Source organism: Anguilla rostrata, chromosome 13 (genome assembly GCF_018555375.3).
Source record: "Anguilla rostrata isolate EN2019 chromosome 13, ASM1855537v3, whole genome shotgun sequence".
Lineage (NCBI taxonomy): Eukaryota > Metazoa > Chordata > Actinopteri > Anguilliformes > Anguillidae > Anguilla > Anguilla rostrata.
Genome location: NC_057945.1, coordinates 7,772,052 through 7,784,076, shown reverse-complemented (window position 1 = coordinate 7,784,076; position 12,025 = coordinate 7,772,052). Strand labels below are relative to the sequence as shown.

At 45.4% G+C, this 12,025-nt stretch overlaps 1 protein-coding gene across 2 annotated transcripts; it reads left to right on the top strand.

Annotated features, from left to right (window-relative positions):
• Nucleotides 1-3,867: 3,867 nt before the first annotated feature.
• Nucleotides 3,868-7,913, top strand: mych (myelocytomatosis oncogene homolog). Of its 2 annotated transcripts, XM_064306361.1 has the most exons (3): nucleotides 3,868-4,100; nucleotides 5,150-5,704; nucleotides 6,256-7,913. In XM_064306361.1, the coding sequence occupies exons 2-3, from the start codon at nucleotides 5,164-5,166 to the stop codon at nucleotides 6,783-6,785; spliced, it is 1,071 nt and encodes a 356-aa protein (XP_064162431.1). In that variant the 5' UTR covers nucleotides 3,868-4,100; nucleotides 5,150-5,163; the 3' UTR covers nucleotides 6,786-7,913. The 2 variants fall into 2 exon arrangements, with proteins under 2 accessions (XP_064162431.1, XP_064162432.1); XM_064306362.1 differs by lacking the exon at nucleotides 3,868-4,100 and having other exon boundaries at nucleotides 4,990-5,704.
• Nucleotides 7,914-12,025: the final 4,112 nt, after the last annotated feature.

The following is a 12,025-nucleotide window of genomic DNA, read 5'->3' as shown; positions in this document are numbered from 1 at the left end:
AAAGGACACGTGCTTGTGTTTGTGAGCCTTTACGCCAGGGGTGGCCAACCCAGGTCCTGGAGAGCCGCAGGGTCTGCTGGCTTTTGTTTTTACTCTGCACTTAATTGATCAATTAAAGCAGTTGATTACATAATTAACTCACCTCACCTGGTTTATTTTGTGTAAGTGGTTGTTGTATTTAAGGTCAAAACAAAAACCCGCAGACCCTGCGGCTCCCCAGGACCGGAGTTGGCCACCCCTGCTTTACGCCAACACCACAACTGAAGTCCCAATGGAGTAGGCCAGTTCACAGAAGTCTGCCTCTTACCAGACTCCAAAAGGAAACAGTTTACTGTGCTGACAGGGAGTCAGCAAGTGTGATTAAGAGACAGTGCGCAGTTGCAAAACATCCGACTGGATCAGCATTATGTAAACCTTTGGTTCTCCATAAAACAGTGTAATCATTGTTTTGTATTGTTGGAAAGCCGATGTCATGGGGAACAATTTGATGTCTCAGTTAGGCCTACATCGATTAACCCGGTGTGATATACTTACAGAGGTGGCGCAAGCAGGATAAATTGTTGTACTGTTTTGTCATGATTTTTGTCTTTATTTGATGACTTGGGGGTTTTTTTATATAAGGAGGGTAGTGCAACAGTTCGGGGAAACTCGTCAACACAGTCTCCTACACATCTTATGCGTATAGTCATTTCACACTCATATTTTGAACCGCTGTATACTATCATTATTACTGAACACTAAACTGCATTCATTTTAACTTCATTCCTTCATTCCTCCTTGCCTCTTAACACTGCACACCTAGCAGTTTATGGTCCTAACATACACACAGAACTCTGAACCCCGTAGCCACTTGCCTATACACTAGCGTTGTAGCAGGATACACAATTGTATTTATGCAGGCTACGCAAGCCAGAGACATGTCCACATCTACCAAGTTAGATAGTGACCCGTATAGAACCACACTACTGGCCGACAGCAGTCTCCTCCATCTATGTATAACTTTTAGCACTGAGGAAATGTTAAAACAGTATTTTGGAGTAAGATACTGTAGGACGGAGTGTGGCACAGTGGGTAAGGAACTGCGCTTGTAACCGAAAGGTCGTAGGTTCGATTCCCGGGTAAGGACACTGCCGTTGTACCCTTGAGCAAGGTACTTAACCTGCATTGCTTCAGTATATATCCAGCTGTATAAATGGATACAATGTAAAGTGCTATGTAAAACGTTGTGTAAGTCGCTCTGGATAAGAGCGTCTGCTAAATGCCTCTAATGTAATGTAAAGATAATCAAGATGACGTTAAATTATTCCTGTTCCAGCAGCACCGGTTAAGACCACACACGTTCCTTCGCCACTCAGATACTTCCGCTGTTTGGTTTGCAGAGGAGTTTCTTACAGTTGGTGACCTGCATGAGACAAGTTTTGAATTCTTACTGTTGGTGACCCCGACGAGCCGTCTGGTGTATCGGAGGGGCTGCCCACAATGGGAACCAAGCATCACAATACATGCTCATTGGGTTCCCCAAGTTCACAAAACTTCATATTAAGAGCAAATCACCGGATAAAGACAGAGGTGTAAAGCCCAGAGTTCAGAAAATAAAAGTCCTTCCGTTATTCTTCCACCCATGAACTCAGCCAGCTGATTTTGCTAATTAGCTCCCCACCTCCTGACTGAAGAATTGTGCTAATTAGCAAACCCAGGCGATTGGGACAAAATAATTACTTTTTGAACATGGATTTTCTCTAGATAAAGGTTATGGTTGCAGACCATAATGCAGGGCTGTCCTCCGTATTCCTGGAGATCTATCATCCTGTAGGTTTTCACTCCAACCCTAACCAAGCACACCTCATTCAACAGCTGGGAAAAAATCTTGAGAGGAACCTGGCTATAGAGGGGAAGCCCATCTTCCACTGGCCAGCCTGGTGTAAAGTGGCAGTAGAATGGAATGTGGCAGAAATGCTACAAGGGTTCTATCACACTGAAGGAGCTATTGCCTGTTCTTAGAAACCGATTTTTCATCTAATTAATTCTTCACTGTTATCTGGCTATGTTCCTGTATCGTTTAAGAAGGCAGAAATCAAGCCACTGCTCAAGAGATCAAATTTGGATCAAACAGACCTGGCTCATTATTTCAAATCTCCCATTTCTATCAAAGATTTTTGAAAAACGTGTAGCACAACAACTATCTTCTTTCTTACAGGATAAGTTCAAGTTCGAGTTCAACTTTATTGTCATGTGTATTAAAAATACAATGAAATACTTGTGCATGACGACGTGTATGAGAGGTTTCAGTCTGGTTTTAGAAAGAATCATAGTACTGAGACAGCCCTAGCCCGAGTATTGAGTGATCTGTTTCTCTCTGTTGATTGTGGATGCATCTCTGTTCTTGTCCTGCTTGACCAGAGTGCTGCCTTTGATACCATATACTGCCATATCCTCCTCCGTAGGTTCGAAAAATCAGTTGGTGTCACTGAACAAGCCTTTATGTGGTCATCCCCTGTTAACCAGAATATTTTACCAGCAATAAATTACCATTGCTTGAGAGCAGTCCTGTTTCTACTCATTTCTGTAACAGGAGGACTGCTATCTTAACACAGACAAGGATTTCAATAAAGCTTTTAGCATCTGTTGCAGTTTTGGAGCTTGCTAACTAATGCGAACAATGAGCATAGCCTGTTTACAATATTCTGGCATACTACCAGGCTCAATAGCTAATGAACCATGAATTTAAATAATTATAATATGTAAGAATTTGATCTAATTATTAAAATCGTTTTTAAAAATGTAAATACTTCACATGAATAATATAGCTTCAAGGTTTCTCTTAGTTCCACTTTCTGTTTTCATATTTCTATTACGATTACAGACTTGTGAAGTAATAATCAAGCATTGCGAAAATAACTGTAAACATTTTAATGTCTGCCTGAATTCACATTTTTTTATTTTTTTATTTATTTATTCTGTAAACAGTAAGCTTTTTTTAACCCGTTTAACCAAAATGTCTAAATGGTTCTCGGTCAAGGGGAATACGGGGTCACTACGCCTCGCGCCAGTTTGTGTTGCGCTGTTCACGTGAACCGGGACTGCCTTTTATAGTGGAACCATAGTGGAACACGTCCTCGCGCCGTGATTGGGGAATGCCTCAGCACGTGCAGTACCGGATGCACTTGCACCGGCTCAGTTGTCTTTGTTATGTAACTTCTGTCCAAATCACCCCACGCCTTAGCCTAGTGGAACATATTAAATTTCCCTACTTTTATGCGGATGTTAACCTCGTTATAAAATGAGCAGCAATGACCGCAGGAGTCATTCTGAGTCACTGAACAGGTCTAGCGGACAAATTATTCGCCAGTTAAGCTAATCTATAATTAACATGCAGTCATGTGCTTGAGTCGATGTTAGCTGTGCATAAGTATATAACCAGAGCCTAATCATCAAAGGCTTTATCTTAGCTCAGAAATGACCAGAGCCTTACCGGTATGTTAACATAACATCAGGAGTCAAACAACGTGACCTGAAGTGTTTGCCCCCTCCTCTTATACGAGCCCTATGCAAAAACAGCTCTGCTGCATTCATTGCCTCTCGCTCGAAGGCAGCCGGTATATAGACACCACACGTGGGTCTTTGTACCCGCCTACGCTTTCTGGGAAATCCTACTATCCTTTTCTTTGCTTGCGATGCATCCGCGCAGAGGGACTATACGCGCACTTCTGTCAAATTTTCTGTGACACTGCCGCTTGCTGTATTTTGCGAGCGCCATCATATCAAACGACCGACTATAAAGATTAATTAGATATAGTAATATTTTCAATATTTATCTTCTTTCAGTTTTCACTAAGTTTTGGCGCGATTTTGCGGCGTGTAAGGATACGTCGTGATGTGGTCGCGTACATGTAAATGGTCAGAGCTGCCACACCTACTGAGCCGTGGTATTGTTTCTGCGGTATGCGACAGTGCTGTCCAGCTGTCTGTGCACGTCTTGCTTTATTAAATAGCCTGATCACTATATCGGAGAAAACCAGAAAGACAGACAATTGTCAAAAATTTTGGCAATTTAGTGTGTGACTTCTGAAATTATATGTGGCTACCTCGCCGTTTTGAAGGTAAGAAATAATCATTTAAAGGTGAAAAAAACTTTAGTTTTATTGTAAAGGAAGCGGTACTATTTCGATCAACAAATTGTCTCTTAGAAAAATATTTGAGTGGAAAATGACTACCACATGATTTAGCAGGGCTACTTAAGTCGTTCTGTAGCTGGAGCACAGTGGTTTTGTATGGAATGTGCATTGGTTGCTAGGTAGTGGCTGTCTAACATATGCTGCACGCATATGCTGCACTGAACTGGCTAAAAAGCGAACACGTGTAACTACCCTCTTCACCTTTAGTTATAGCGGTATCACACAGATATAACCAAGTTGTACATATTCAAATGCATTTACTTGCTAAGATTACTTGAGTATGAACTAACCAGTGGTACGTTTTGTTTAGGCTAGATTGTGTTCGTCTCGTTAATTACCAAAGATAATTATCTGTCTTTACTTCACTTGGCTACGATCGTGGACGGGAGAGGGACTTGGTCAGTGAGCTTGCAGTTACTTTATCTGTTTTCAAAATAAACTCAAGTTTAAGGTGTCTGTCTGCCTTGCATGTGTAACGGTAGTAGGCGAAGACTTTTTAATAGGCTGTACAGTGCAGTCGTTTAAGGTAAGCCACGTAGATGGCGTGAAGTAGCGTGGGGATACCGGCAATTCTAGCTGACTGCGGGTCCTATTTAGCGCGATCACCGAGAACACCATTGTTTGTTATAATCACTCAATTTCCATGGCAAACTCCAACCAACACCGAAATGTGTACTTTACGGGGCGCCGAACCAAATTTAGCCAGCATGGGTAGAACTTTCCAGCTGTTCGCATGACGTCATATTTTAGGGGAAAGAAGGGGCGCAGGGGCGGGGCCCGGAGTGTAAACATGTATAAAAGGTTGACTACAGGAGGGGAGTGGGGTTTTGACTGGTTACCGGCGCCAACTCTGCTGACACCGGCATTGGATCTACTATCCGATATTACTGTGGCTGCGTAAAGCGCAGTCTGTCCAGTTCTTTCATTCAGAATTTAGAAATTGGATACTATTTTCTCTTTATTTTTTAATCCAGATTAATCTGCAAAAATGCTTCAGAGTTTTTCTCCGTCCCGTTGCTGGGACTATGAGACCGAGCCGCTGTTGTTTGACGAAGAAATCTGCCAGATCCTGATGAAGGATCTGCACACGCTGCCCACGCCGCCGCAGTCTCCTCCTATGAAGACCGGTCTGGAGAAGCCCCTGTCCAAGGTGGACCAGCTGGAGTTCGTTTCGGAGCTGCTGCTGGAGGAACAGGACTTTCTACAGCTCAACTGGAACTGCGACCTGCTTCGCAAAGACTGCCGAGCGGAAACGGACAGCATCAAGGACCAGCGACCAGAAGTGTCCGACGACTGTTTGTGGCATTGCCTCGGTGACAAATTCCCGGAGGAGAAGCTCTCGTCGGTACTCTCCGGCCCCCTGCTTTCGGACATTGACACGAGCATTTTCGAGGAGATCGCCGGTTCTACGCTCGACTGCCACAGCGCGGCGCTGGTGTGCCAGAATGAGGACTTGTCGTCCCAACAGAACGAATCTTCGGATTCCAGCTCCCTCTCTGCAGCTAGCGACTCTTCGGCCAGCGACTCCGGTGAGTGTGTGCAATCTCGCACTTCAGTAGCCTAACCGTATTGCTTAATCCTAGTCAATAGTGAGATCTGTTTCCCCGTCTTTATATGCGTGTTGTGCAGCAAATGTAGTATCGGCAATAAAATAGACCGCAGAACAAGATGAGTCATTGTTAATGTCGTATATTTGCGTCTCGAATCTTTATACCGGTGCATTAAATTTATGTCGGTGGTAAATTTGTGCATTAAACTAATTTGTAGAAACTCTGTTAAGAGCATCATCAGTTACGTTTTATAATCACGATTCTAACATTGACTGTCTAGCACTTTTAATACAATTGCTTTAAGTGTTCCACAGATGTGTAGTTGCATATTTACATGTAATATACAAATGGAAATGGTAAAATTGAGAGCAGAATAGATGAAACTGTATTCAGAAGCAGAGAAGGCACAGTGATAATCCGCAGTACAGGCTAAAACAGGAGACTGAGCTTGTGTGAACCAGCAGTGTGTGAGCAGGATAGTGATGTGGGATTTCGGGTGACCCCCTGACGAGATTCCTGTGTGTCTGCAGAGGAGGAGATTGACGTGGTGACGGTGAAGAGGCGGGGTCAGACGGCGCACCAGGGGGAGGTCCCCAGACAGCCCCGCCCCTCGGCCAAGCGCTGCCACCTGGAGATCCAGCAGCACGACATCCAGCTCCAGCACAACTACGCCGCGCCCCGCCCCGCCTCCCCGCGCCGGGCCGACGCCCACAAGCGGGCCCGCGGCGACCGCGGCGAGCCCCAGCAGCGCTCCCGCCAGAACGCGGCGGCCGCCGCCAGCGGCGGCGGCGACGGCGAGGACGAGGAGGAGCGGCGGAGGACGCACAACGTGATGGAGCGGCAGCGGCGCAACGAGCTGAAGAACTGCTTCCTGCGCCTGCGGGACCACGTGCCCGAGCTGTCCCACAACGACAAGGCCTCCAAGGTGCTCATCCTGAAGAAGGCCCGGGACGGCATCCGCGGCCTGGAGGCGGCCGGGCTCCGGCTGGCCGCCAAGCGCGACAGTCTCCGCCGGCGGCAGGACCGGCTCAAGGCCCGACTCGAGCAGCTCCGCAGGTAGTCTGGAGCCCCCCTCTCCCCTTCCCTCCTTCCCCCCCCGCTGGGGAGGAAGCGGCCCGAACTCACACTCTGCCGGAGCGGCCTAATCCTCCTCTTCCTCCTGTCTGTCCAACGCGGGAGCGCTGTACGGACTCGTGCCCCGGAGCGCAGACTTTCACGCGCCTCCGTTTCAGCCTCTCTTTCTGCGTAAGGTTTCGGCGGGGGCGGTACCTCCTTCCCCCGCCCCCCGTAGCTCGTCCCATCGGCTCCCAGCCCGCACACTGTATAGCGTCGTCAAGTCTTAGCGGTCGGCCAAAGACCCATCTAGAAAAACAGGTCTTCTGTAAATATGCCACGTTTGTTTATTAATCGCTTCAGAAAAAAACACGAATAGTTCAGGAGATTAATTTTTCTTTTCTGGGGTTGAAAAGCAGAGGCCCTGTATGGTCCTTACACATTCCTCTGTTTGTTTCCTATGTACACGGTTAAAATTCTGTTTGATTATCATTATTGTTATTATTATTATATTTTAATTTTTTTTTCTGCAACACATGCATGTTTGCCGGGACTTTGTTTTGGGCTGGACCCAAAGTTTGTATCCTAATTAAGGGTCTTGATTTACGTCCATCAATCATTGCACAGTTAACCTGACGAAGGCTTGTTCGAAAGAGTTCTCAGAGGATGTGTTTTTCTTATTTTATTTTTTTTATATGTTCATTATTAAGTTGTATGCTGACTTGTACGTGGGCTGATGTTGAGTATATTTCAGCTTCACATTATAACAGAAGAAATAAGGATTCAGGTGTCTTAAGGTTGACCTGCGTTCTGTTTTGTACTGTTTTAATTTGAGTATATTATGAGGCCGATTTTATAAACCAGTTAACTGTTAAATTTGTGTGGTCTCAGGTACCCTGTCAGGAAAGTCAGATTTCGTTTGTTTAATGCATGTGTTGTCTACCTCAGCTAGGTTTTTATTTTTATTTCCTTTTTTGTTTTTGGGGGGGGGGGGGCTTTAAAGGCGTTGTACAGAGCATTTTTTAAATGTTAATGTAATATAAATTATTTTAGAATTTCTAGTTCATTTTTAAATAAAGTTCTGTTCTTTATCAGCAGCACTTGTTTTGTAATGTAATAAAAAAATGGGTTTAAAAGAGAAGGGGAAAAAAAGTTTGGTGAATGGGGGGGGGGGATCACATGAGTTAGACATTTTGAATAGAGTATCCAGCACGCCCTCAGGCATTACATCGTAGTCATTCGGTAGATGCTCTTCGCCAGAGCGAGAACATCGGTGTTGCCCTCAGGAACACAAGAATTAAGTATCGCCAAGAAGCACAGAGGCCCACTTATCATAAGTAAGTGTAAACCTAACGCAGCAGTTTGTATTGTAACGAAAGTTTCGATTAGGAGAAGTGCAATGGTGCAACTTGATCATGCTATGACATGACAGTGATACTCTGAGCAATGATGCAAGTTCATAATGATGTGAGTAATCGCGATGCGATTAGGTGCAAAGTGAAACAGTACATTTGACCGATTCCCCCCCCCCCCCCACCCCACCGAACACTCAAGAGACCGTTGCAGTAACAGTATAATCTTCAGTGTTAGCAGCTGTTACTTTCAGTGCCTTAATCTGCCTAGATAAGTTTGCCATGAGAATTAGCGACTTGTCGCGATACGAATCGATTGATACGCGTCACATCGATGCAGCTGTATCGTGACGTTTGCATTGTGATGCATCGACCTTTCAGTGCACTGCTAAGGGTTAGTAAAATAACCTGTTGCAAAGCTATGCCTACAACATCATTCAAAAGGAAACCCAAAGAAATATGGAGGGGGGTAAAACATGGTGTCCTGATGCTAAGGCAGGAAGAACAGTTTGCTGAGTTTTGGTGCCCAAGGCTGTTGCTCAATAAGACCGCAGCTCTCCTGAGCTTTAATTTTCGACGTGTCCATCCCCATGTCACAAGAGGCGCGAGAGGGAACTGAAACTTGGAGAGTTATGAGTGAGCTGTCTTAAAGCTCGCTCATAACACACAATGCACAGGGCGAATGTGTCAGTCTGCTGGCGTGTGGCGTGAAAAACGAGTCACTGGGAACGTTTAAATTTCCCTGCGCTTCTGGGAGAGAGTGCTCAGTCCTGGGAATTGTGGGGTTTGTAGTCAAAATTTACAGTTCCTTAGAGTTGACTGGAAGTTCTAGGCCCCACATTTTTTTTTACCTTGAATGTCAGTTGATGCTCAATATTCTGATGACCAATTACCACCCTACAGTAGAAAGTACAGCCTTTAAAAAATAAAAAAAAATCTAGATACAGCATGCCAAATGTTTAATTCCCACGTTCACTTGAAAGTTCAGTCAAATCTAGCAAACGAGTGTGTCCTGTTTCTCCATTCCAACGGCCAGGGCTCCAAATGTAGTTTTTGAAGTCAAGGTTTTGCTGTTGATTACAGGAGCAAGACCGAGTACTGCTGGTTTTAGGAGCTGAAGAATTTCAGCCCTCGCAGCGGTAGTGTAGCGCTGGAAGGACTGCTTGTCTTTCGCACGCTTTTACGCACTCCCCTACGGTTCACAAAGTCGGAACGACGCGCTACCTGCGTCGTGAAAGGCCGACAGCTGCCACGGCACTTCGCCGTCTTCCTAACGAGAGCGTGCTCTTTCCTCGGGTGGGAAGGGCCTCACCTTCCCAGGCGCGCTGGTGTTAACGCGCGTTTCCCCACAGCCTTTTCCCTTTTCAGGTCTCAGCTATAGGCATTAAATAAACAAGAGCAGGTACAAGTGGAATAATTAACAAACAAAAAAAGAGCTCTCCAATAAGATTTTAAAGGGGGGTGGGGGCGGGTTCAATCAGTTTAATTAGTCCTCCCAGTGTTTATTTATTTATTTATTTATTTTTTTTGTATTCTTTGTGCAATAGTCCTGACAAACAAATTTTATGTTTCAGTTTGGTATGTTCTGTGAATGAAAGCGTGTGAGATGAGATGAGAACTCAAAATTAAGGAAGAATGTCGATTGGGTCCAATAATTGTTTCCGGACTATTGACTTTTGACATTAAACCCACTTTTCCTGGGACGGAACGGTTGAGTATGTATTTGTGAATGAATGGTTCCCGCCTTGACCAGAAGTTCCCGTGACCCGGTAAAGAGGATGTGGTTGGCTGTGTGAATCAGGCAGTTGTAGTGTACTTATCTCACAGGGAAGAGTTAATACGGACTACCAGGAAGTGAAACTTGACCCCCCCCCTCCCCCCACTACAGCCAGAAAAGCTGCCAACTACCAACAGCAAGCTGAAGACAAGCAAGCAACCTCTCACACCAAGCCTGCCATCTGTACCGGCCAATCCAGTAATGACCATCTGTACTAGCCAATCAGACACTGGACCATTTACCAGAGAGTATCCAGCATTGCACCAAGCCTGGATTTGAACACCCGGGCAGTTTTAGTCTCTTTTACATGAGCAAACTATACCAACTCTGCAGAAAAAAATCCATTCCTAAAGCTTGCAGAGAATTTACCTTTAATCGTTTTTAACTACACCATTGTGTTGTGCAGATTGAACTCAACCTAAACAATCTTTTGTAGTTCACATCACTAATCCTTTAATTTCATTTTAAAACCTCAGTTAAATCTCCTTTTAGCTTCCTTTTACTGAGCTTGCAGAGATTAAGTATCTTAAGTCTTTCATTGTAACCTTCTACATTCAAAACCAGGAACCAATATAGCTTGCCCTTCTTTGTAGTTCTTAAAGATCTTGTTTGTAGGGAATTGGGCTGGTGTGGGATCATCTTGCGGGACAGCACTTCCTGGGTTTGAGGGCTGGCTTCTGATTGGCCAACAGGTGACTAGACTCAGAGGTGCTAACATGGAGGGTGTTTCTGGGAGCTGATGGGCCAGAGGCTGGAGGAGGTGGTGAGAGCCTGTCGTCAGCATAGCCTCTCTTTGATGTAGAAATGTCCCCATTTGCCCACCAGAAGCTCATTTTAAATGGTAATGGAGAGATAGGAAGTGATTGTGATGACACGGAACAATTAAGAGTGCTGTAAAAAAAAAAAAAAAAAAAAAACACAACAGGAAGTCTGGAAGAACAAACTGTCTAAAGCAGAGTTACAGTACAGTATGTTATATTTTATTTGGCAGGCACTTTTGTCCAAAGTGCATACTGAAGGTCATTGGAACTAATTCAAACACAGGTGAGATAAAAGTACAATTCTCATGTAGTAGCAGCTACCCAGAGCCATGTCATGTCTAATTAACACAGTAAAGCATGCAAAGGTGTGAGGCATAATTACAAGAGCTACGGTCAAAGTTAGACTTCATTCCACCCGGTAACCATTAACTGAATCTGCATTGCCTTGGCTGAACCAGCTTTGCTTTCCTTGCATTGTTCAGCGAGAGCTTACGGCAGCTTTTAAAGACTGGGGCCAACCTGGACTGCGACCGTTGAGAAGCCCATTGTTAGCCTATTGTTGTTATTGTCGTGGCTGAATGCTGTATCACACCGGTGATAGATGTGAGGGCGCAGAGCACTGAGAAAGGCTCTGGAACGTTCTGTGAGTGTTTGGACAGACAACCGTACACTTGCACTGTCCCGGTAGCAACCTCAGCGTCCTGCTCCTCCGACCTTTGACCCCATTGAATTGGGCTGCAGGAGAGGAACATTAACCAGAAGTGGGGGCTACACGGGGTCAGGATTTGGTGGAGGGGTCTTGCCATATTCTATCTGTAGAGAGGAAGGGTTGAGCTCAGCTGAACATCACAGCTCACAGCCTACCATTGCCACTATTAAACTTTGGAAGACCTGCTCCACATTAACCTGTGTCAGGTTAGAATATCTCAGAACTGAAAATTTCACTGAGCCCATCGTCATGCCAACACAGAAGGAAATCCACAGAACTAAAGAAAAATGTCAGTAATAAATAAACAATGAGCAGTAGTCTGGGGGGAGGTGCTGCACTGTGGGGGGAGTCTGGAGAGGACAGAGACAGGTGTGTGGAGTTGGGGGGGGGGGGGTTGGGGGGGGCAGTCAGTGTGGGGGTATGTTTATCCGAGGCGAGAGTGGGGACAGGTGTGTGGTCAGACCAGCCGTGGGGGGGTGATTTACGGTGGAGGGCCTGTGGTGTGGGGAGGCAGGCCAGGAGATGAGCTCTCAGCTCTGCACCGTATGGAGCTCATCCCCAGCACTGCTGGACCCTAATTACAGCAGCACAGTGAGATATGCACACACTTACCAACACACACACACACACAAGGACATACACACAATG